At 36.1% G+C, this 24,813-nt stretch overlaps 2 protein-coding genes across 3 annotated transcripts; both read left to right on the top strand.

The window, feature by feature from the left end:
- The first annotated feature begins 10,850 nt into the window (after window positions 1-10,850).
- On the top strand, window positions 10,851-11,767 carry LOC140011287 (uncharacterized). The gene is made up of 2 exons (XM_072060070.1): window positions 10,851-10,943; window positions 11,201-11,767. The coding sequence occupies exons 1-2, from the start codon at window positions 10,851-10,853 to the stop codon at window positions 11,765-11,767; spliced, it is 660 nt and encodes a 219-aa protein (XP_071916171.1).
- A 1,073-nt stretch (window positions 11,768-12,840) lies between these two features.
- LOC113698317 (polyadenylate-binding protein RBP47B'-like) lies at window positions 12,841-23,566 on the top strand. Of its 2 annotated transcripts, none has more exons than XM_072058926.1 (8): window positions 12,841-13,032; window positions 13,874-14,363; window positions 17,852-17,925; window positions 17,996-18,126; window positions 18,531-18,627; window positions 18,925-19,059; window positions 23,101-23,201; window positions 23,314-23,566. In XM_072058926.1, the coding sequence occupies exons 1-8, from the start codon at window positions 12,856-12,858 to the stop codon at window positions 23,429-23,431; spliced, it is 1,323 nt and encodes a 440-aa protein (XP_071915027.1). In that variant the 5' UTR covers window positions 12,841-12,855; the 3' UTR covers window positions 23,432-23,566. The 2 variants fall into 2 exon arrangements, with proteins under 2 accessions (XP_071915027.1, XP_071915026.1); XM_072058925.1 differs by having other exon boundaries at window positions 18,901-19,059.
- Window positions 23,567-24,813: the final 1,247 nt, after the last annotated feature.

Raw genomic sequence — 24,813 nt, 5'->3', positions numbered from 1 at the left:
GGATAAGTTTGAATTTTTTGACAAGAGTGATCAATTGAAGAAATTGATCGAGAAGTATAAGATTCGTCCATTACCACGTGTAAAGATGAAGTTAAAGACTAATCATATGCTGAGGTTGAATCTTGTGTTTACTGCAACTAAATTTTCTATGGAGATTCAAGCTCAAGATAGAGTTGGACCTGCTTCAATGAAGAGCTTGGTTTAAGGGAGGCAATGAAGGAAATGAAACCAAACTGTATTCGGTTTCCTAATTCTTTTTGGTGTCCTATTTGTTTAATTTCCATATTAGATTAGGAAATCTCAAATTAGTTTCCAAGTAAGTTTTGGTTTACAATTGTATTTGTTTTAAGAAGTTTTGGAGTTTAAAAATACTACCAATCTAGTATGTTATTACTTGAAAAGTTGAGTTGAGTATTCAAGAATAGGTTTGAGAGAAAATCTCATAATTGAGATTTGTGAGTTATGGTGAGCAAAAAGCTACGACTTGATATTTGTTATTATTGAGTTTTGAGTTAATTAAATTATTGAGTATTTATTCTCCTCCTCTTCCTACATATTTTTATATGTGTCAAAATTGTTTTCGTTGTGTGCGCGTTTTTTTGTGCCAGCATTTTGTATCAAAATATTCTTCATGACAAGTAATTCACGAAACCAACACCGACTAAGATATCAGCATAAATTCAAGCCCAAAATATTGGATTATATATATTTCCACAATATTATTTTCACATAAGGGACGTGATTAGGCATCAAAATCTATGCTACATATAAAAGTGCTTTGAGCGATCTTTGCCTTTTTTTTTTTTTATCTACGTATGATAGCCCATAAACTAAAAAAGATTACAATTTTTTTTTAAAAAGGACAAAGCTGTCGTATACACATTACTTGGTAAAGATTGATTTGCAAAATGACTCGTATTAGCCACTCCTACTGAATCAATAATCCTTATCCTTTGTATGAAACACGTTAAATTAATGACAGTATAGACTTAGCTGATATTTGTCCAAAAAAAAAAAGAGAATTGCAATTTTGATCTCTAATGTTTGGCCTATGTACAAAATTGGTCTCCAATATTTTGGAGAAAACAAATTTAGTCCCCAAAGTTTGTGATTTTAGGCAGATTTAGAACAATTAGTGGAAATTGAACAATGACTAAAGGTCAATATCAAATTGCTGTTAGTCAACAACTTTGACTTCTCCCCAATATTTTGATTTTGAATCATTATATATATATTTTAACTTTTAAATAGTGATATTAAGGGTTTTTAGCATGAATTGAGATGTAAATTAGAATGAAATAGCATTAAATTGCTAGTAAGAATTCTAATTAAACTTCTTTTTCTTCTATTTTTATTTTTATTTTATTTATTCATGCTAATAATATATCATATGTTTTTTTTTCTATTACATAGTTAGCCTCAAATAATTAGTTGATAATGAGTTTTATTATTTTTATTTCTAATGATAATTAAAAACTTAATTAAATATCCCTTTACAATGTAAGGAATATATGCCTTTTGTAAATTAAGTTGATTTTTTTGGCATTTTACTAGATTATCAATTGAATTTGAAATGAAGTTGATATTTCATACACATTATATGAATCAGCCATCCTTATCCTCTGTATGAAACACAATAGATTAATGACACTATAGAATTGGTTGATATTTGTCCCAAAAAAAAATACAGACACAGTTGATAGAGTTTTTATTTATCTTTTTCTTTCTCAACTTGGTCTCCTTGCAAGATTGATTAACGGTCTCATTCATCAAACCCGCATCAGTAGCAGAAGAAGAAAAGCACAAAAATTGAAAAAGGAAAGGTGTTTTGTCAATATATATATATATATATATATATATATATAACAACTTCAAAGAGAAGGAATATCACATAGAAGCATATTGCAAAAAGCTTTAATAAATTTGCAAGGTAAATCTTGGAACTCAACTTCAATTATCTTGAATTTTATGGTATAGAACAATCCCTTCTCAAACCCCAACATTTATGAGACCAACAAATAAATTCAAGTAAGGAAACAATAAATTTTGTTGTATCCAGAAGACTTGGTAGTCCCTCTTGTAGGTGGGTTACTTTCTCTCTCTAAGTGGGGAGCCAAAATCACCTTGGGTGGGTGTTTTGAACTGGTTTTTTCAAAATTTCAAATTTCCCGTACTTTCATTCAAAAAAACAAACAAAAAACAAAACAAAAATCTCTTAGATCCTCATTGCCTGCTACATCAATGGTGAATTCAATGGAGTAATAACGAGTTATCATGATGCTGTTATCCTCTTCGTTTGGCATCCTCCTGTCCGTAATCTGCAGTCATTCCACGGTAGGATGACTGAAGATGGCGATCTAGAAGATCTAAGCTAAGCTTTCTTCGTCTCTGTTTTGAGCTTGTTTTTCTGTTAGAGTTTTCATTCCAGGTTCATTTACCATTTACAGGTCCGATTTTCCATTTCAGATCCTTATCTGGTTCTGATTCCATTCTCCATTTCAGTTAGCTCGTTACTAGGTGTCGGTTGTTTTTTCCTATTTTCCTTCGGATTGTTTTGGTGCTTCTTATACTTTCATAGTTTTCTGGTTTTGTTTTTGGATAGGCTACTGGTATTGAACTTCATTGTGTCTGTGTTGACTGGGGAATACTCTTGGTAGTGGTTAGGATGGCTGAGGAATTAGAAGAAGTGTTGAGGAAATTTGCTCTGACTGAAGAAGAGGTCGATGGTGATGAATTGGATGGATCAAATTTGTTTCAGGGAGTGACTGAATGTCATATGAGCATTATTGGGAAAGTGGTGGGGGAGAAGTCTGCAAACATATCAGGTATTAAAAGCTTTATGAATAATATGTGGCCTTTTGCAAGGAAATTAAAAGTAGTGGAGATTGGGGTTAATATGTTTCAGTTTATATTCAATAATACTCAGGATATGGAGCGTGTACTACGGGAGAGACCATGGATATATGATAACTTGCCTTTAGTAGTATTACCATGGAAGGAGGGGTTAGAACAGAGTGATGAAGCTTTTAATAGGACTTGGATTTGGGTTCAGCTATGGAATTTACCTATCCACTGGATTACCAAGGAAATTGGTAGAAAGATTGGGGAGGTTTTCAATTCTGTAAAGGAAGTTATAATTCCAAACTGGGGGGGGGGGAGGAGGGGAAACATCTAAAAATTCTGGTGGAGATGGAGTTATCGAAACCATTGCTGAGGGGAACTATAGTGAAGCTAGGTGGTACTGCTAGATGGATAGAATTTAGATATGAGAAATGTCCTGATTTTATTGCTATGGGATTATGGGGCATAGTGAGAGAAACTGTAGGGGTGAAGGGAGTTAATATTAACAAGGAAGCTCAGTATGGAGCTTGGTTAAGGGCAAGTAATAACCAGAAGACAAAATACTACAAGTAATCCGGAAAGTAATGGTGGTGAAGGCTCTCAACTGAATAGGAATTGGGGAGAAAAGGAGCAGGACCAACTATTGTTACCCTGGAAGCTGGTGGAGGTTAGTGTTGATACAGCAGTGCAGGAGACTGTGAAGGAGGAAATTTGCGAGGACCCGAAAATTCCTTTAGAATTTCCTCCCATTTTTTTGAAAAATTAATTTATATTTCCTTCTATGTTTCTTTACTTGATTATTTAACTACTTACTAGCCCTAAATTTCATGATGGTTTCATTAGTTGAGCCAAGAGTTTACTTTTACTTTTCAAGTTAGAGTAAGTTAGGATTTTGGTGTATTTTGGTAGCGTGATTAATTAGTGAGGTATGTGTATTAAATTTGGTGGTTAAGAGTGAGTTTTATATATGAGGAAGTGTGTGATTAGAAGTGCTATTAATAAGTTAGTGAATCATAAGTTAAAACACTAGTACGCGCGAGTTAAAGAAAATCGGCTTGAACCGACGTGTACTGTTTGCTACCGATTGAGTACACCACTTGACCAATAATTTCTTACCCTAATTTTGTTGTTTTTATTTCATTTAATTTCCCCTAAATTAACCCTTAAGTCAGCCACCATTTTTGACCAAAGAAAAGGAAGAAAAGAAAAAAAAAAAACCATCTTGTGGTGCCAAGTGTCGGAAATTCAAGGAACTTTGACCAAGTTTATTTCTTTCCTTCTTATCTTGCATTTTGGCCATTTTTGCTTCATTTCTTGTTAGCTTGGCTAAAATTTTGGAGAGGGAAAAGAGAGGAGAGAAACCTTCCATTTTCAACCTTGAATCAAGCCTTGTTTGAGTGAAATCAACAAAATTAAACCGATTAAAGTTTCATCTTGGTGCTTAGGAAGCTTGGTGTGGTGAAATTTTTGGAAAATAGTGGTTTGTTTTTCACTTGTAAGAAGCTTTTGGAAGGTATAAGTCTTGAACTTTCTTTTCTCTTGCTTAATCTAGTTAAACTTGGTATAAAAGTTTTCAATCTTGACTTGCTATGGTTGATTTCCTAGTTTTTTATGGTGTAGTGGAATTTTTAGCTAGGGTTTTATATTTTCCAGCTATGATTATGTTGTTTAACTAGCCAATGTTGGTATTGAGCATAGAATGGAACTTGTGAAGTGATTAGTGGCATGTTTATTACTTTTTATAGTGGAAAGTTGCATTTCCAACACTTGGGGGTGAAATTTTAGTTCTGCCCTTTTTTGGACTCAACTTGGGTTGCAAATTTCTCCATGTTTTTTATTGAATCAGTTCTTGCTCAAAACATGAAAGTTGTAGGGAGTTGAGTTATCTTTCTATCTAGAAAATTTCAATTCAATCAGAGCACTGTAACTTGTAAAATAACTAAAATACCCCTGACTGTCCAAATGCCCTGTTTAACCGACAGCTTTCTATTTTCTCTAAAATTTCGATTTTTGACCATGAAAATGCATGATTTGGCTTTGGAGGTCTTCATAATAAATGTAGGTCTATGTCTTAGCTTCGAAACGCCATAAGATTCATCTCAATTTGATAAGTGTAGCTTCACTTGTGATCAAAATACCAAAGGATGGCAAAGTTGCCATCTTCATTGTTTCTCGTTGCCTTTCTCTTGTTTTCCGTTTCCTTGGTCCGACTTAACATGTATTTCTCAAGTGTTCTAAACCTGATTTCTAACATTCTAAACAAGTATTCAAAACATGGTTTTTAGTTGCATATATTGGATTTGAACTTAACCGTTTTTTATCATTTTCTTTACAAATTATGCGTACACCTTGCCTATATCATTTACTATACTTTTCATGCCCTTTACATTTGATATAGAAATATAAGTTATGCAGCTTGCACTCGTGTATGATTGACTCTTTGTGGGACAATATTTGACTGCAGATTTCAAGAGTGGCCAAGGTGCCGGTCCTAAACCGAATTTTGATAGAACGTGACTTGTTTAGGGTGAGTGTTTCTTGCATGTTTGTGTATTAAATGATTGTGTACTTGTTGTGAATATTCGCTTGAGTGTTAAATGCTTTCCAATGATTGTTAAATGGATTTTTGACGGGCGAGTGTGTACTTTATCGCACTCGACCCAAGCAAAAGTGAATTTTCAATGATTGAATGCTACTTGTGTATAAATTTAAGTCTTTTGGCTGAACTGGACCCTTGCCCTTCGTTGCTAGTCGACTTGAGCCAAAAGCGGATTTGATCAGGCGGCTGGTGACCCTGGGACAATGTTTGGTACACTCGAGTATGACCACGAAAGTTGGTGAAGAACTGGCCAGTGAATTAACTAATGGCGGGAAATAAAATCAATGAATGAATGTCAAGAACACTGAAGGTATTTTCACTTACAAAAAAAATTTTTTTCTAATATTGGAGGGATAAAGAAAATGATTGGCGAATGAATGAACGAATGGCTCCACGTGAGCATGTATCCTTTTAACGAGTGTGTTCTTATTGCTTTTATATTGTAAATATTTTCTCGATTGATTGTTATTAAATGACTAATACCCTTGTTTCAATTGCTTGATTATGTGTATGGGAACCTCACTGAGATTTAGTTCATCCCTCTATTCCGTTACATTTGTTTTTCTTATAGGGTTTGAGAGCAAGGACGAGTGATTAGAGAAAGACTAAACTTTTGACTAGAACTTTTGTTGTGTAATAGTAATAGTATTAGTAGTTGGTTGGATCTTGAACTTTTGTACTTAACCTGGATGATTGTATATATGTTAAGTTTGATTGGTCCATCTTTACTTGCTCTTGAAGTAATATGTGAGTGAACCCCAACGAAAGCTGGGTAGGCGGTCCGCCGAACCCTTTAGTTCGTCTTAGGGAGAGGTGGGGTCATCACAAAATTAAGGACAGGAATCAAGGTAGTTTGATGAAAGTTTCTAAGAAGGAGAGTTCTATGAAATCTGGTTGTAAAAAGAAGGGGGATGAACTGAAGGAAAGGAGCAATGTTAATAAAGAATTAAGTTTAAGTGCTGAAGGGGAGATGCTGAAAGATAGTCAGAGAGAGAAAATGAATGACAAGGAATACTTTGATTCTATGTGGATTGATGGATCAGCTATAGACAACAAGGTGAGTGAGAGGGAGGGGAAGGGAATAGGTTCTGCAAATAAAAAACAGGATCAAACCAATAGTATAGGGATGAGTGCTGGTAAGTACAAGGGGAATAGAAGTTGGAAGAGACTAATTCGTAAGGTGAGTAAAAGAGTACCTCTGAGTAACAAAAATGAGGTCATGAAAATTGACAATGAGGGGGGGGAAGGAAACCGAATGAGAATGCTGATAAAGAGAATGTATGGGGAAAGGGGAAATGCAAGAAAAAGAGCAAGACAGGAGAAAGTGGAGCAAGCCTGGAAAAAACAGTTGAGGTGATGGAGTCCTACCTTAATGGGGCTCCCAAGTCTCAATGAGAGCTCTGGTGTGGAACCGTCGAGGTGTAGGGAGCCCCTTGACAGTTCCCCAGTTAGAAGAGAGTGTCAAACTCCACTCTCCTGAGTTGATCTTCTTGTCTGAAACAAAAAATAGAAAGGATGTTATGAATAAAGTGAGCCTGAAGTTAAGGTATGATAAATTGTTTATGGTTGATCCAGTTGAAAAAGCTGGTGGACTGGCAGTTATGTGGAGAAATGAGCTACAAGTTTGTAAAGTGCTATATACTGACTTTACTATTGAAATGTTGATGGAAAGGAATGGTGCTAGAGCTAGATGGTGGCTGATATGTGTATATGCCAGTAGTGAGAATCAGATTAGGGAAAAGCAGTGAAAGACTATAGAGGATAGGAAAAGCTTGTGGGGCCAGAATTGGGTATTGGTAGGTGACATGAATGATATACTGTCTAATGATGAGAAGTGGGGAGATAGTAGAAGGCTAAAAAGGAGTTTCCAAACATTCAGGAACTTTGTTAACAATAATCAACTTATTGACATAGGTTTTGAAGGAATTTCCATGGACATGGTCAAATAATTGGAAAGAGGGAAAGGAAATTAAGGAAAGATTGGATAGAGTTTTATGTAGTAGACATTGGAGGAGAGAAAATGAGAAGGCTAAATGCTTACATATCCAGAATGATGCCTCTGATCATATTATGCTGCTGTTGGATACTGATTCAAAGGGTAGGAAGTGGAAAAGAAGGTTTTTCTTTGACAGGAATGGGTAAAATATAAAGAAGTAGGTGAACTAATTAGTAGAGAATGGGGAAAACAACAGGATGGTTCAAGATTTTTTAAGCTACACCAAAAGATAAAGAGCTGTAGAGTTGCTCTTTTGAACTGGAATAGGCAAAGAGATACTAATGCAAAAAAGGAGATTAGGGAGCTGAAGCGGAAACTTGCAGAGGTTCAGGGTGACGGGTATGCCAATCAGAATGGAAGGGTGAGAGAGCTTAAAAAGAAACTGTAGGAGGCTTATAAGAGAGAGGAGGTGTTTTGAAGACAGAAAGCAAGAATTAAGTGATTGAAGGAAGGTGATAAGAATACAAAATACTTTCATGCAAGTGTTGCAGAGAGAAGAAGAAGGAATAATATCTCAAGTCTAAAGAAGGGTGATGGAACTTGGTGTGAGTCAGAGCAAGAAATTGAAAATGAAATAAATGGTTATTTTCAGGAGCTTTTCACTTCCAGTAATCCTCAGTAGGTTGAATCAATACTCAGTGGTATTCCCCTAGTGATCACAGACCAAATGAATGCAATGCTGGTTAGACCTGTATCAGAAATGGAAGTCAGAAAAGCTATTTTTTCTCTGCAACCAAACAAAGCCTCGGGACCTGATGGTATGACTCCTGTTTTCTTCCAACAATTCTGGAATGTGATAAAAGATGACTTGATAAATGCCATATCTAGTTTCTTTCACTCTGGTCAGTTACTGAGGGCTATCAATGAAACTATCATTACTCTTATCCCTAAAGTTGATTCCCCAGTATTAGTGTCTCAGTTTAGACCAATTAGTTTGTGTAATATAGTCTACAAGATCATATCTAAAATCTTGGTCAACAGATTAAAGCCTCCGTTCAAGCTTTGTATCAGCCAAAACCAATCTGCTTTTGCTCCAGGAAGACAAATCATTGATGATGTTGTTATTGCTCATGAATTCATTCATTGCTTAAATAACAGGAGATGTGGATCTAATACTTTTATGGTTTTAAAACTGGATATGTCCAAAGCTTATGATAGAGTTAAGTGGCTTTTGTACAAAAAATTATGGAAAAAATGGGCTTTTGTCAAAAATGGAGAGACTGGATTCTAAAGTGTATGCCCTCTGTTGTTTACTCCTTTAACTTGAATGGGGAAAAAAAGAGGCTAGTGACACCTACAATAGGGATTAGGTAGGGAGATCCTTTATCTCCATATATATTATTACTAGTCTCTGAGGAATTATCCAGTTTACTTAAGAGTGCTATGTCTAATCAGGAAATCTCTAGTCTTAAAATTGCTCAGCATAGTCCAGCATTATCTCACCTCTTTTTTGCAGATGATACGTTGATTTTCTACAGAACTAACAAAGAAGAAGCTGAAAAGGTGTTGAAGCTGTTGAAGATGCATGGAAAAGCCTCAGGACAAGTCATAAATGCTGAGAATTCATCTGTATTTTTTAGTAAGAATACAAGGGAGGAAAGGAAGGCAGAGATTTTGGAAATCCTGGGAGGCATGAAGGAAGCTAGGCAGAGCAAATATCTGGGGCTTCCATTGGTTATAGGAAGACCAAAAAGACAAGTTTTCAACTCCATTAGGGAGAGAGTCATCAACAAAATGTATGGATGGAAGGAGAGGCTACTGAGTAATGCTGGTAAGGAAGTCCTTTTAAAATCTGTCATCTTAGCTCTACCTGCTTATGCTATGAGTTGTTGCAAACTGCCAAAAGACTTATTGATGCGGTTGAGCACGAGGCCCAAAGTGTACAAGTAGACCCTGTGAAGGTGCCCCAAGGCCCAGTGACACGAGCACGAGCTAAAAGATTCAAGGAGTCCCTCCAAGCCTTGGTACGTGCCATCCAAACCCAAGAGAAACCGGGCATTGAAGGAATTGAGTTGGAATATCCTTGCACGACTACTAAAATGCTGCTTACAATTGAAGATGCGAGTGTTCAAGCTCCAAATGGCGGGCTGAGCCGCAGTTAAGTACCCTCGCTGAGCCATACGGGGATCTCGCTGTCCGGTCAGCGAGTCGGGGGTCCAAGGGGGCGACGCGCCCCTGGCTTGGGGGCCCGGGGGCCAGCGAAGCCCCCGGTGGGGGTTCGGGGGCAACGCCCCCGAAGCTTATGATCTATAGTTAGTTGGGCTAGCTTTCGGTCAAGTATAGGCCCAAGGGGCTGGCCGAACTTTCCTTGTTATTTTTCCAGTTTATTAGGTCTTAGTCACGGCTATTAATAGCCTCAAGCCGCATGTTACATTCAGTTTTTTAGAGTATTGAATAAAATTTCCAGAATTTCGTCCATTCCTTGTGGCAAATTCCCTTAGCTTGTAAAAGCTAAGTTGAACATCCTAGAGTTGATCCTAGGCTGTTCTTGACTTATCAATCAAGCACACATACTTGATTGTGGCGTCCTCTACCGTTAAATCTGTTCTTGAGTGGTCCAAGTTCGGGTTCAACTCCGTCAAATCTTCATCGTGTTCCTCTAGATCCGAAGTAGCTTCCGCGTCTCGTATCACTTATGTGTGGATATTTGTAAAGAAATGGCAAAGTTTTGGTGGGAGGATAGTGAGGAGAATAGGAAATTTCATTGGGTGGAGTGGAGGAAGTTATCTGAGGTTAAAGGGAAGGGAGGGTTGGGTTTTAGAGATCTCCAACAATTCAATACTGCAATGCTTGCAAAGCAACTATGGAGGATCTTGACAAGGCCAAATCTATTAGTTAGTAGGATTGTTAGGGAGAGGTATTTTAGAGGATCTTCCATTTGGAAAATGAATATTAATGCTAGGGATTCTTGGGTTTGGAAAAGCATTCCAAGTGCAAGGGAGCTATTGGAAGAAGAGGTGAGGAAGAGAGTGGGGGATGACAAGCAAATTGATATATGGGAAGATAAGTGGCTACTAGATCAGGAAGATGGTGAGATAAGATCAAGAAAACCTCAACATTGTCATTTACAAAGAGCCCATGAATTGATTTCTGATGGGAATTGGGATATGGAATTACTGAGAGAAGTTTTTGAGAAGAAAGACTGTCAAAGAATAACAAAAATTCCAATAAGTGAGTGTGGTGATAAGGATAGGCTAATATGGATGTTCTCTAAATCAGGGGAGTATACTGTGAAAACTAGCTATGTGGTGGCTAAAGAGTTGTAGAGTAAAGGAAGGAAGGAAAGTCAGCAACAGGAGAGTAGTAGCAGGAATGAAGCTAATTCAGGGGTGTGGAGATTCTTATGGAGCCTGAACGTAAAGCATAAGCTGAAACATTTTGTATGGAAATGCCTTCAGAGAATATTGCCAGTAAATGAAACAATTAGGAGAAGGATTGGACAAGGAAATGATAGGTGCTGCTGCTGTGGAGAAGGGACGGAAACTCTTGAACACATGTTCTTTTTCTGTAAGCATGCAGAGCTAATTTGGAAGGCTACCCTAATTAGCTGGGATAGGTTGAAGGAATACAGATATAGCTTTTGGCATTGGTGGAGTAGCTTGATGGAAGCAAAGGTTAGAGAGGATGGGAGGGAACACATTGAGCTGACCATAAATGTGCTCTGGCATATTTGGAAATCCAGGAACCAGATTCAATTTAACAGGGAGGGGAGATGTCCAGGCATGACAGTTAATAAGGCAATACAATAATGGCTAGAATTCCAGAATGTCAGCACAGAGAAGATAGAGGATGAAGAAAAGTATAGGGGTGTCAAAACAGGAAAGGTGAAATGGGAGCCACCTCCAGAAAACTTCATGTGCTTAAATACAGATGCAGCTATCAAACAGAATGATGCAAAAATCAATTGGGGAGTTGTGGCTAGATGCAAGGAGGGGAAGTTAAGAGGAGCTTGGGCTGGGTGTGAAGGCAGAAAGGGTGTTCCACCTGTTGAGGAGGCAAGAGCAATCCGGAAAGCGCTGCTGTTTGTCAACAAGAATGGATGGAGGAATATTATAATCCAATCCGACTGTAAGAGAATCATTGATCAAATTAGAGAGGGAAACTTGAGTGACCATTTAGCATGTGCTGTCCTATGTGACATTTTGGTACTTAGCAAGGACTTTAGTTCTTGTCTTTTCTCTTTTGTTAAACGGGAAGGGAATAATGTGTCCCACCATTTGGCAAAGTTTGCCTTAAATTCAGTTTCTGAGATAGCTTGGATGGAGTCATTTCCAAGTTGGCTAATCAGTCTAGCCAAAAATGATGTAGGAGCCTTTGCTCCAAATTTGTAATTTTTCGTTTCAAGTAATGAAATCTTCTATCGTTTGGTAACAAAAAAAACAAATAAATTGAGGTAAGTCTTATCTTAATTTTACCTCGTTGGGAATTGAACATTGTACACTTGCAGACACAGATTTATTATTATCCATTGGAAAGCATTGCTTTCTCTATCCGTGGTATTAGAGTTTGGAGTATGTTAGTGTATTTAAATAAAATTTCAAATCTCTTTGATCAAAATTTACAAGGAGTTGTAATATAATTTAATTTGGAAGCCATGGGGATTACAAATCTTAATTGGGAGTTATAGTATATTTTTTGAATGGAGTTATAATACAATAAAAAATAGGAGATACATTTATTTTGGTCAAATGAGTTACATAGAAGAAACATTGAGCCATTATTTGTGTCTATTACAGATTCTATAACTTAATTATTTTGGTTACAATAACATATTAACTATAATTTATTAAAAAAAAGCCATTATACATTGTACTTGGAAATGTAATATATTTTTTTAAAAGAATTGTGTAGCCTATAAAAATTGAAATTTTCTAAAGAACTTTATACACCTCTCTCAACAGAAATCTTCTTCTAAACACAACTCTTTTTTAGTCATTTCTACTTCTATTACTCTATTTTCTTTGGGCAAAGTAAAATATTAAGGAAGCTTTTGCTTCTTTTGAGTGCAATTCAAAGAGAAGCAACAATTTTTGAGTTAGCTTGTTGTATTTCAAAGACAGCGTGCTAAATTATCTTTTGAACTTTAAACTTCACTCTTACAAAAAATTGGAAGAAATGACAGTTAATGTAAACCATTTTGATCATTTTTTGAACTTCCAACTTCACCTTCACGAAATTTAATTTTTGCCATTAATCATATTTTGTTTTCATAACTACTCATAATCACCCTAATCTAATCTAACTGCCAAATTACTATAAAATTATCAACTAAAGTTTTTAATAAAAAATTTATATCAATTTGGTTTATGTGAAAAAGCAAAATTTTTGTATAAAATTAATTCATTTTATAATTAATTATTTCTAAATTCCACACACGCTCTCACCGTTGTGAAACTTCATTAAATATAGTCGGAAAAGAATGAGTGCGCAATTGCACCACCAGCAACAAGAGCAGGCAATGGCAACTGCACCTTCTCAGGGGCCGCCATACCATCAACCGGCAACCCTCGAAGAAGTCCGCACCCTTTGGATTGGTGACTTGCCCTATTGGGCTGACGAGTCCTATCTCCATAGTTGGTTCTCTCCCACCGCCGAGGTACTCCCCCACTCCCCCCCTCCCCAAACACCCAAAAAAAAAAAAAAAACTCTTTCCATCTATTGGTGAGGCTTATTTAGGTTATGCTTTGTTCTTTTTATTTGTAGAAACAATTGTGTTGAAGCTTTGTAAGGTAGTTTTTACACTACAATTGGTTAATTTTCAAAGTGCTTTTGATGTGAAGAATGGTTTTTTTTTTTATAATGATGTGAAGAATGGTTAATCGAGGCTTAGAATTTTTTGTTTTGTTTAATTGGCAAAAGTGAGATTGAATGGTGCCCTTTGATTCATAGCAACAAATATTGTCGTTATAATGGGGAAAAATTTGCGAAAAGAGGGCATACTTTTTCTCTCTCACTGTGAAGACAATTTGCAGCCATGTTTGTGCATAATGTATTTTGGCTGTCATTGTAAAGGGCTTTTGTGCCCATTTTTTGTAAATGAACACAAAGCAAAAGTTAATAAGGTTCTTGAAACCATGTTAAGACTTGAGATAACTTTTGTGGTTTCAAATAGACCTTGCTGAGCTGTGAATTTCTCTTTGATGCATGAGTTTTCATATACGCATTGGATTTTGAACATTCAGTGCATTCTTAGACACATTCTATGAGGAAGTTAGATTAGCCAGTGATTTTGGCAGATGCTTTAGATGAGAAAAATTTTAAAGTGAGCCATTGCTGATCCTAAAGATATTGGTATGTTTATGTAGACACTTTTATGGATATCAATGGACCAGAGCTGTTAAAATAGGTGTTCTTGTTATGAACTGAGAAAAATTCTCTTCTGTGGGGAGGAGATTATTTCATTTAGTTAAGTCTGAAGCCCAGTTTGTTCCTTGCAGGTTCTATCAATAAAAGTTATTCGAAACAAAATCACCGGTCAACCAGAGGGTTACGGTTTTGTGGAGTTCACTGCACATGCTGTCGCTGAAAGGATTTTGCAGTCCTACAATGGCAGACAAATACCTGGGACTGAGCTGAATTTTAGGTTGAACTGGGCATCTTTTGGAATTGGAGATAGACGCCCTGATGCTGGTCCTGAGCATTCAATCTTTGTAGGTGATTTGGCACCTGATGTCACTGATTATCTGTTGCAAGAGACGTTCAGAGCCCATTATCCATCAGTTAGAGGAGCCAAGGTTGTTACTGATCCGAGCACTGGGCGTTCCAAGGGATATGGATTTGTCAAATTTGCTGATGAAACTGAAAGGAATCGTGCTATGACTGAAATGAATGGAGCCTATTGCTCAACCAGGCCAATGCGTATTAGTGCTGCAACACCTAAGAAAACTAGTGCCACAGCAGTGCAACAACAGTATGCTGTAGCTAAAGGTAGGATTACGTCTTGTCTGAGCTGTGAAGTTTATCTTTTGGTTTGAAAACTTTTCAAGAATAGGCTGTTGAACATTATTTTTCTCTCTCTTCTTATGCAATTTGACTTTATATGAGATCCATTTAACACTTACAAACATGGATTAGTGTTAACTGCTGCCTGAATGTAAGAGGAAGCAATATTTATAAGTGAGATTGAGAAGTTCAATGTTTATCTGAAACTAAAGAGCACTGATACTGTATTGAAGACAATATTACCATGCTTGTAAGACCTATGGAGGGAGCTAATGGTTCTATGATCCAGTGTTTTGTTAAGTTTGGAGTTGTGTATCTGATTTTAGTACAGAGTGGAGGAATATGTCATTAATGATTTTGCATCAAATTAGTTTTGAGGTTTTTTTATTAGTCAAAAGGATCAAAATGGTTGGAAAATAAAGTGGAGCACGTCCATCCTTCGGTAAACAGTGAGGGCCAAAATGGTTCTACCTCTTAATTCTTTAGTTATGTTACAAAGAGAGGTTTTTGGCTTTTTCTGCCTTATCTAGGGATGAAGGATACAAGTCTCTTTGCTATCCCACTTGTTCTGAGAAGCCTATTTCCTGCCTTTGGTCTATGTAAAATACATCAGTGTGTTTCAGTGATTACCAATCACCTTCACCTTTTCTCACATCTTGCCGAAGGTTCCTTTCAGTTTTATGCAATTCACCCTTGAGCTACTTTACATGTTTGCAAAGTTAGGTAATCTTGACCATTTGCCCAAAAGGAAAGGGGTACGGGAGTTCATTATTCCCTTTTTCACAGGAAGCTGCTTTCTTTGACATTAAGCAATAAAATTAGCATAGTATTAATCCCTCGAATGAAGAAGTCTCTGTTTAGGCTCTCCAGCAAAGAGCTATGCGCATTCCTGTTCACTAGATTGAAGAAGGGCAATGGAGAACTTGGGATGTTCTAAACACTGGATTAAGAGATAATATGTTTAGTGTTGTTTGCAACAAATTGGGGGGAATACGTGTACCATTGTATGATAAACCATTTAACAATCAGAAGGTTTTTCAGCTTGGGAAGCTTTAAGATTTCTTGGGTGCAAATGTGCGCAGAATGGTGGAAATTGTTATCTCTGAGTGAGGCTTAAGATGGTCTTCACGAATGAAGAATGGTATATTTAGAACTATGTAAAGTAGCACTGGATTTAGAAAAGATGAGGGACAAATAGGAAACCGAGGATGGTACTACTCAGTACTTATCCTCAAAAGTTGAATGCTATGGTATAACCTCAATTTTCCCAACTACCAAACCCCTTCTCCATACCCAGGGCTCTCTCTTTTACTCTAACTTTGTCCTGCCACTACCTTTTCCATTCTTCTCTCACCTACCCTACACATCTCTCTGCCATCACCTAAGCCCGCTCCTAACGTGCCTAAATACCTTTTCATACTCAGCTACAGATCCAACTTACTTTCACCAAAATTATGAAAGAACACAAACCAATTTACTCAGCACTATATAGCTCCTTCATTAGCCCGTCTTCTCTTTGGCAGGAACTTAAGCCTAGACACAGACATTCATCTTTCATACATCCGAAAGTTAAAAGGACCACAAAGGAAAATGAATGTCTAATCTTTTTGTAGCTTTTGCTCATCCTAATTTTGGCATGGAAACAAATACAGAAAAGTGTGGTTGTTGAAGTGTGCCTGTCTTGGAAAGCATAGAAAAGGCTTTGAAGAAACAAGAGAGAAATTGGAACCACTGGGAGGGGGAGGGGGAAGAGGAGCAAGAAATAAGGGTTTTGGAAGATGGAATGTATGGGAAAAAGGTTAAAATCATATTGGCATGGAAAGAGCATGGATTTTTCCACGATTTTGGGTTTTTGGGTTGTTTGCACTGCTGGATTTTGGAGGGGGGAGGAGAGAGCATGGAGTTGTTGGGATTGGGAGGTGCTGTCTTTTTGTTAGTTTTGCATTTGTTTTTTTCCACATATGATTTTTGGCCAGTTTAAAATATTGAATTATTTTTTTTCTGGCATCGGCGATTTTAAAAGAAATATAAAGGGATGGAGTTAGATTTATTGATACCACAATTGAACTTAGTGTTATTGTCAGAAACCTCAGGGTAGGTTTTTGAAATGATCCATTTAAGTTTGACTTATCTTAACTGTACTCTGTTCAATCTGGTTCACTTATTAGAATCACCCTTTGAAAAAGAACTGGTGGAATTCTGTAATTAAAGTTCGATAATGTGATTCACTATGCATTTAATGTTACATGGACTCGTGGCTTTGCTTTGCAAGTAATGGTGTTGATAAAACATAACCTAGATACAGGTGCACGATAGTGACTTGACATGGCTGGTGTAACGGGAGGTGAAGTAGGAGAAGACAGCTAATTTGTGCCATTGAAAGGAAGAGAAGAGCTCATCCTTTTTCTGGATCATGCAACCAGATGAAGAATGATTATAGAATGGTTGTGGGGGGAAGAGAATCCGTTGCCGGAGCACTAGAGTGGTCATTGTTTCCTAATTGTTGTAAAAGAGATCTGAGAAGTGATCTATGGAGGAGAAGATAAGATAGGTTGCATGGTGTTTCTAAGTTTTACCCAAAAATTCTTTTGGAAAAAAACATAAAAAACTTTGAACATAATTTTTAAAATTGACTAGAACTTCTCAAGTAGGTTGTTCTTCCCAGAAAATTCATGTTTTTTAGTCTATCTACCTTGGTAAACTATAATGTGACCCCTCATACTTTTAAAATTTGTCAGACATATTATATCTTATTCCTTCCAACAAATGTGCTGTGTTCATACATATCTTCCATTGATGTTGCAAGCAATATGTCTGTGTTTCAAATCTTCAATTTCAAAACAGTAGACCTCAATCTTTGGAAATGCAGCCACCACCAACACCCATACTTGAGTCCATGTAAGGATAGAACAGGACAGGTTCTTAGATTTTGTAGCACATAAGCTTATTTTACCTTGAACATTGCGAAAGAAAATAAACTGACCAATCTGCACTCTCTGTAGAAATCAATATTGAATTTCCTTTTTTCTAGTTGTGTAAATTGAATAGTGACATCTCGTTCAAGATACACAGAATGAATTTTGAAATTGTGTAACAATTTGGAAAGCCAGTGGACAGTAGCCATTTCAACGTTAACAATGATCTTTGCTATTCAGATTTTTGTGCAGTCTCTTGATAGTATATCCTAAAAGATTTGTTCAGAATAGTTAGTCATTGAGTTGTTGGCAATATGATTGTTAAGCGAAACTACAAATAACTTGTTGTAGGAATAATTTGTCTTTTGTGTCAATTTGTGGCATGTAGGCAGGTAGTTTATGAGATGATTTGACATTATCTGGTATTGATATTTGCTTTTTGAGCGTCATATGCATTTTGGATGCTTGTATTGCCACAGATGCATAGTCCTTGATTTGGTTTTGTGCTTTAGTATGTTGTTTTGGTAAGCTCAATTTTAAAGCTGGTTCTTATGGCAGCTATATATCCAACTCCAATTTACACTCCACCCACGCAGACAATTCCTTTCGACAGTGATGTAAACAACACCACTGTAAGTCAAACACTTGGCTTTTGCCCCTTTATTTGTCCTTTCTCTCTGTAACTATCTTTTTCATTTGCAGGCATTTGTCGGCAATCTTGATGCGAACATTACAGAAGATGAACTGAGACAAATCTTTTCACAATTTGGGGAAATTGTTTATGTCAAAATTCCAGCAGCTAAGGGATGTGGTTTTGTGCAGTTTGCTGCAAGGTGTGCTTAAGCATATGCACTTGTATATCAGTCGCTATGAAACATTATAGTGACTATTTGAAATTGAGATTCCTAATTATTTTCTTATTGTCCCCTTTCCTCCCACTCAAAACACAAAAGAAAATTCTGTCTACTCCCATTCCCAACAAGAGAACTTAAAAGATAAGAATGAATTATTCTGGTAGTGTAGAATGACTAATTAAGCTTTGAGTTTGGTTGTTGGATTTCTTTAGCCATCTCATCTCATGCATTTAAAAGCTGTTTATAACTAATATAGTATGTGTTTGTTTTGGCATACATAGAATGCTGTCCTTCATTGTCATGATTTCCTATTTTCTCCTTTGTACGCATTTAGTCAATTTCTTTCTGGACAAATTTCTGTCTTTTGATATTCATCTTTGCAGGACATCTGCAGAAGAAGCAATTCAAAGGATGCAGGGTGCTGTGATTGGGCAACAAGTAGTCCGTCTTTCTTGGGGAAGGAGTCCAACGGCAAAGCAGGTGTCTGTCATTAACTTTCATTAACTTTCTTTTTTATCACACTGGCCTGGATTGGAATGTATTTTTTATGGACTGGATAGGATACTTTTTTCCACTTTGATGTTATTTTGATAAGCAATTAATAAGGCAGAGAACTAGGACACTTATTGATCCTTTAAGAAGGCAAAGGTAATGGGGAGTCAAGTGATGAGTACTATCTATCTACTGAGAGAAAGAGCTTAGTGTTGTTATGGACTTTATTAAATGATGTTGATTATTTGATACCACTGACAGGATCTACCTGGTACTTGGAATCAGCCTACAGATCCTAGTCAATGGAGTGCTTATTATGGTTATGGACAAGGTTATGATGCATATTCATATGGAGTCACACAAGATCCCTCATTATATGGATATGGTGCATATGCTGGTTATTTACAATATACTCAACAGGTAAGCAAATATTTGTTTGATTTATGAGTATTTTGATTAGTTATATTCCTTGCTTTCTGCTTTGCTATACCACTTTAGACAAGTATTACTCTTTGAGGAAATTCCTAGTTCAAACATTTTTATGGATTCTGGTATCATGTTGACAATCATAGAATGTTGTTCCTTTCTATAGGACTAGGTAAGGATTAGTAACTTCAGTTCAAGTAGGGAGTTTTTAAATTTAAAAGTAACGTAACTGCTCTCTGCATAATTTCCCTCCATGTGCGTATGATCTGCTGTAGAAGGATGAAGATTAGTATCACAACAAATAGAAATGAAGAAAGGAAAGTTGCATCTTGAAATGATATAGGGCTTTTTCTCATTTGATTATTTCACCTGGTTATAGATTCTGGTTTTCAATAGTCTTTTTTTTTTAAATAATTTTGTTGTTCACCTTTGCATCTAGATTTTAGATTTTTTTAATTACAAAAAAACTAAAATCCATAATCTACCAAAGAGTAGCTTTAGCTGATTCTGATGACTTCTAGAATCACTTTCCACAATCAGCTTTTGCAAAATCTACAAAAGACAAGAACAAGCCCATAGTTTTGGGTGTTTTAGGATTTTGCAGATTGCTAGCTTATATATATATCCAAGAAGAAGTTAATGTAGTAGAACTGTTGGTGTATTACTGGGCTTCTACCTGTAAAAATTAAATTCTCGCTCCAATATCAAATGATCTAATATATTCTTCTAGTATCTTCTCCAAGTACATGATTTACTGCTGTTATAAGTCAAGGATGATGCCCCTTGATGGTGGAACCCAAATCTCTTTAAGCTAGAACCTAAAGTTTTAAGTAAACTATTCCCATTTCCTGTGCTGGACTTCTGTTGTAGGTCTACGGCTCTGTGTATCATAATAGAGGGGGCAAAAGAGTGAGAAATGCAAAAGAAAAATGGAAGACATAACTTTCTGGAAAATTTTCTTAGAAAATTCATGATTGATATCTCTTTCATGGTTCAAAGCTTTCTGAGGTTTTACAGCATCTTTAATCTTTGCTTGCACTTAGTCTTGATAGTGTTGACTTACAGAAAAAATCAAACTGGCACAACCAGTGCTTTCAAAACTGGGCTGGCTGAGGTTGAACAGGCCTTGATACTGGTCCAGTTCTGTACACAGAGAGGAAATAGCAAAATCCCAGACAATACTGGTACAAACTGGTGCAACTTGACTATATTGATTTGCTCACAAAGGGCTAAAACAAATTTAACGGTCCAAATCAACTCCAAAACATCAACTTCCCCTTATTGTCTTTTGGCCGTCAGTTTCCTCTTTTTGACTAGATCCTTCTGCTCCACCCTCTCATCACTCAGCCCATTGCTACAACATCCCTTGTTTGCAGCCCTTCTTAATCTCTCATCTATTTTTCTTTTTTTTTTTTTATAAATGGTGAAAACTATGATAAACTTGATGAAGATTATATCCATAATTTTTTAGCATAGAAGACATACTAGTGGTGATGAAGATGATGTTGGACAATAGAAGATGAGGTGGGGATGATGATTGGCATGTTTTTAGATGCTTGATTTTTCTTCTCTTTTTTTTCCCCATTTTTCGATTTGGTTGTATAAAGTTTATTTTGATTTATACTTAGACTTGGGAAAAGTAGCATATCTTTGTTGTTAATATGAGAAACTGGAATTTCTTTTCCATAATTTTAAAGAAATTATGATGAACTTTTTTCTTTTCTTTGGTGGATGGGCATGGTCTTGTTTTCTAACCCCCGTGCCACAGGATTTTAAGGCATATTCTTGTGAAAAATTTAGTTTGAGCAAGCTATTTGAAAATTTTCTAGATAAGCTCTTCTTAAACATTCTGTCTTAACATCTTCTTATGCTGGTTATTAAATATTAATTATTGTAAAATAATTTAAAAATCAAAGAATCAGTGAACTGGCCGGTTGGAAAAAAACCAGAATTAGACAATCAGCCGGTTCATGTTTAAAAACATTGGGTACAAAAGTATATAGTTGTCTTGCAGGAACGATACAAGTGATAGCATTTACCAATGAATGTTTGGTGCATTAAGTGGAGTTGTCAAACTTCAATACCTTAACCATGCTTAATAGCCAGTTATAGGGTGATCTTGCAGTGCCCCATGGGGGCATTGATTTCTATTGCATCCCTCAAAACAAATGCCTTTACACGTCTTCCTTTGCCCTGTGGAAAAATATCTGGGAAATCATCAAGACTAAACTGTAAGAAATCCCTTTTGTCTAATTTTATCAAAGAAATTAATGACAGTGAGAGCCCTAGTGATGTAGGCGAAAAAGTATGCTTACTGAACTACATTGTGTCATAATCAAAAGTTGTGTACTCGAGAAGATTTGGTTATAGAATCAGACATGCCTGTTTGAGTACTTAGAAAAATACAAGTTTATTTGCCTTCAAATATGTTGAATCTTATTAGGATGACTTTGTTTCAAGAAGAATTGTGGTTGTACCTTGTTTTCCATTTTCCCTTCACACAGAAATCTATTATCTGTAGATTCATTTGCTTATGCTTCCTTGTTAAGGTAATTCTTTCGAAGCAAGAGACTGGTGAAAAGTAAAGAAATTGCCTAAGAAGTTTAGACTTCGTGGCCAAATACATTATATTTTCTAAAGTGTACTTACTGAACTACATTGTGTCATGATCAGAAGTTGTGTACTCGAAAAGATTTGGTTGTAGAATCAGACATACCTGTTTGAGTACTTAGAAGAATACAAGTTTAGTTGCCTGCAAATATGTTAGAGTCTTTTTAGGATGACTTTGTTTCACCAAGAATTGTGGTTGTGCATTGATTTCGGCCGTTTATCCTTCACATAGAAATCTATTGTTTGTAGATTCATTTGCTTATGCTCCCTTGTTAAGGTAATTCTTTCAAAACAAGAGACTACCGAAAAGTTAAGAAATTGCCTAAAAAGTGTAGAATTCGTTGCCAAATACATTATATTTTCAGGTTATGTAACTAGAATTATCAAGTATGTGGTTGTATTACAGATATCATGATTGAAGTCAGGCACTATCTGTAAAATTAAATGGCAATCCAAGATCAAGATCTAATGAAGTGGGTGATAGTGTTCTACTCAAAGCTTTATTAAGCTATTTATGTATGGATTAATCTGAATTGGCAAGTTCTCAAGCATGACATATCTGAAAATCCATAAACTTGACTTTGAGAGGGGGGTCTTCTTGGAGTCGCAAATTGAGACTTATCCAGGGAAAACTGTCTACAGTCTGGCTGCCAAGTGTGATATTGAAGATTAATTTAGCTGTGATATTCTGTAATGTATGCTAATGTTTCAGTAGTATTTAGGATAAAATTTGCATCTCGATAACGTTGTTGGTAAATGTACTAGCATGTTACCAAAGTTCATGAATAGCTCGAATATGAAGAAACAAATATTTACTGCACAACATAATCGATGTTTTGTTGATTAAGATCAACAGAGGTTAGGCAGTTGGGGCTTGGGAGTTCGTGAACTACCTTGGGGAAGCCAAGCTTAAAATAGATTTGCCTTGAATTTAGTTAGATTGAGTTCCATCAAAAATTTTAACTCAACCCGCAAATCTGCTGTTATAACTTCCTTGCTCCACCTGGTGAGGTAACGTTGATTGGAATAGAGCTTCAATCAATGTTCTTCCATCTTAAGCAGTGATGGACTGCTTTGATTGGGAGAGTTGAAAGATGCTGACTCGGATTGCACATGAGCAACTTCTGTTGTGTTTGTTCCCTTCTTTTCCTATGAACTTTTGTTGGTGACTGGAGCATAGGCGACGATTACGAGGATAATAGAAAGATTTACTTCATTGGCCAATGTGCCATCTTTTCACACTTTGCCTCTCTCAAAACCTTCAGTATGTGACCACCACCAAGATTTCTGGATTTCCATAATCTTGAGATACGTATTATTCCTTCTGGGAATTTTTTCTTGTTAATCTTGTTTTTAGAATATATTTGGTTGCACATCTTGTTGATTTTTCTTCTGAAAAAGTGGTTTATGTTGTATTCTTTACAGGGTGAAGGTTCTCAAGATCCTGCAGCAATATCAGCTGCTGCTCCTGCTTTAGAACAAAGAGAGGAACTATATGATCCTTTGGCTACACGTGGCGTTGACAAGTAAATCCCTCTTTTGCAACTTCCTTGCAACAATGTTGCAGTAGTCTTTGTTCCTTGGATGTCCATGTGCTCTGTGGTTCTTTTAGCTGAGAATGTTCAATTTTTGAAACAGGTTGAATGCCGCCTACCTTGCTGTCCATGGAAGTGCCATTCTGGGCCGGCCATTGTGGCAGAGGACCTCCTCTTTTACGCAGCAACCTGCTCTGAATCTGCAGCTGTCAAATGCATAAATTTGCAGTTTTGTGTTTCGTAGTAGGATTAAATTGTACTTCATGAAGATAAATGCTACAGTTCGTAAAAGGTAATTGCTTTAACATCTTGTATGATGCAGTTTTCTCCTGCTGTAGTATGAGTGGCTTCCAACATCTTCCTCGTTCATGTTTACGCGGTTAACCTTCTAGCAAATTGTTGATTAAATGCTTAGAAACAGAATTCAAATTCGACTTCAAAAGTAGATGGAGTTTGACAAGTTAAAAAAGTAACGACTCAGATTTGTATACCAGATGCTGCATGGATTATCTTTTTATTACTATTAGGTATACCCACTATTGTAGGTTTTAGCAAGTGTGTGTAAACACGCACGCGAAAAGTGTATGTAGACTTTTAATCTTGACATTTTTTATTATAATAATCATTATGGTTACATGTAACTATTCTAAAATTAATTCTACCATTCTTACAAAATCTGGAACAGATAAAAGCTTATGCTCAAACAGCGCAAGAAATTTAAGTCAATAGTTTGTTGACGAAAAGTGCAAAGCTAATTGGAAAAAAGGTCGTAACTAAGAAATGAAAAAAAATAGTAAAAATAGAAAAGATAATCTTATCGTTGTATTAAGAAGACAAAGGAGTACATCTCTGCTGTGAAGATAATAATTTGATGTATAGAGTGTTGAAAAATGAATCAAATTACTCGAGACTTAAATCAAGTTCGGTTTGATAAGAGTTTCGTATGAGATTAGTCATTGACTAGTCAAACTAAATTTGAATAACATCTTTTATTCGATAACATTCAAATTCAATAAAGAAACTTGTTCAAATTCTGTTTGACAAGTAAATTAATTAAATTTGAACAAAAATTCAAGCTCATAAAATAATCAAATAAGATTGAATATTAGGGTGTTCAGCTTAATTAGATTCGTTTACATCTCTAGTTTTGTTAGTTATGGTGCAAACATATTATTAAATCTTTTAAGTAATTCACAAATAAATGCTTCACAAAATGAACAATTTAATTTTATTAACATCAACAAACTAAATGAGAAGGGAAAGATAAATGTAGGCTCTTGAGTTACACTGGTTTGGTCAACCTCATTAGTGCCTGCTTTCAGTTTCAAGTTTGGAGTTGTTCTTTTTTTTTTTTTTTTTTTCTTTCAAACGATAACAGTTTGGAGTTGTTCTACTAAACATCTGTGTAAAATCTGGTGAGACCAGGATTCTTGTATAATTGTCAGCTCTCCTATAAATGATGTCCAAGCTCGCTTATCTCTGCTCTCATTGAGTCTCAAGATACTTAGCAATAATCTTCTAACGGTACCAACAAATTGAATAGAAAAAAACTCTCATGATCACGAGTAAAATGAGTTCTACATTTTTGTTTAATGTGTTTCCT

This window comes from Coffea arabica, chromosome 7e (genome assembly GCF_036785885.1).
Source record: "Coffea arabica cultivar ET-39 chromosome 7e, Coffea Arabica ET-39 HiFi, whole genome shotgun sequence".
Taxonomy (NCBI): Eukaryota; Viridiplantae; Streptophyta; class Magnoliopsida; order Gentianales; family Rubiaceae; genus Coffea; species Coffea arabica.
This window is presented reverse-complemented; position numbering and strand designations above follow the sequence as displayed.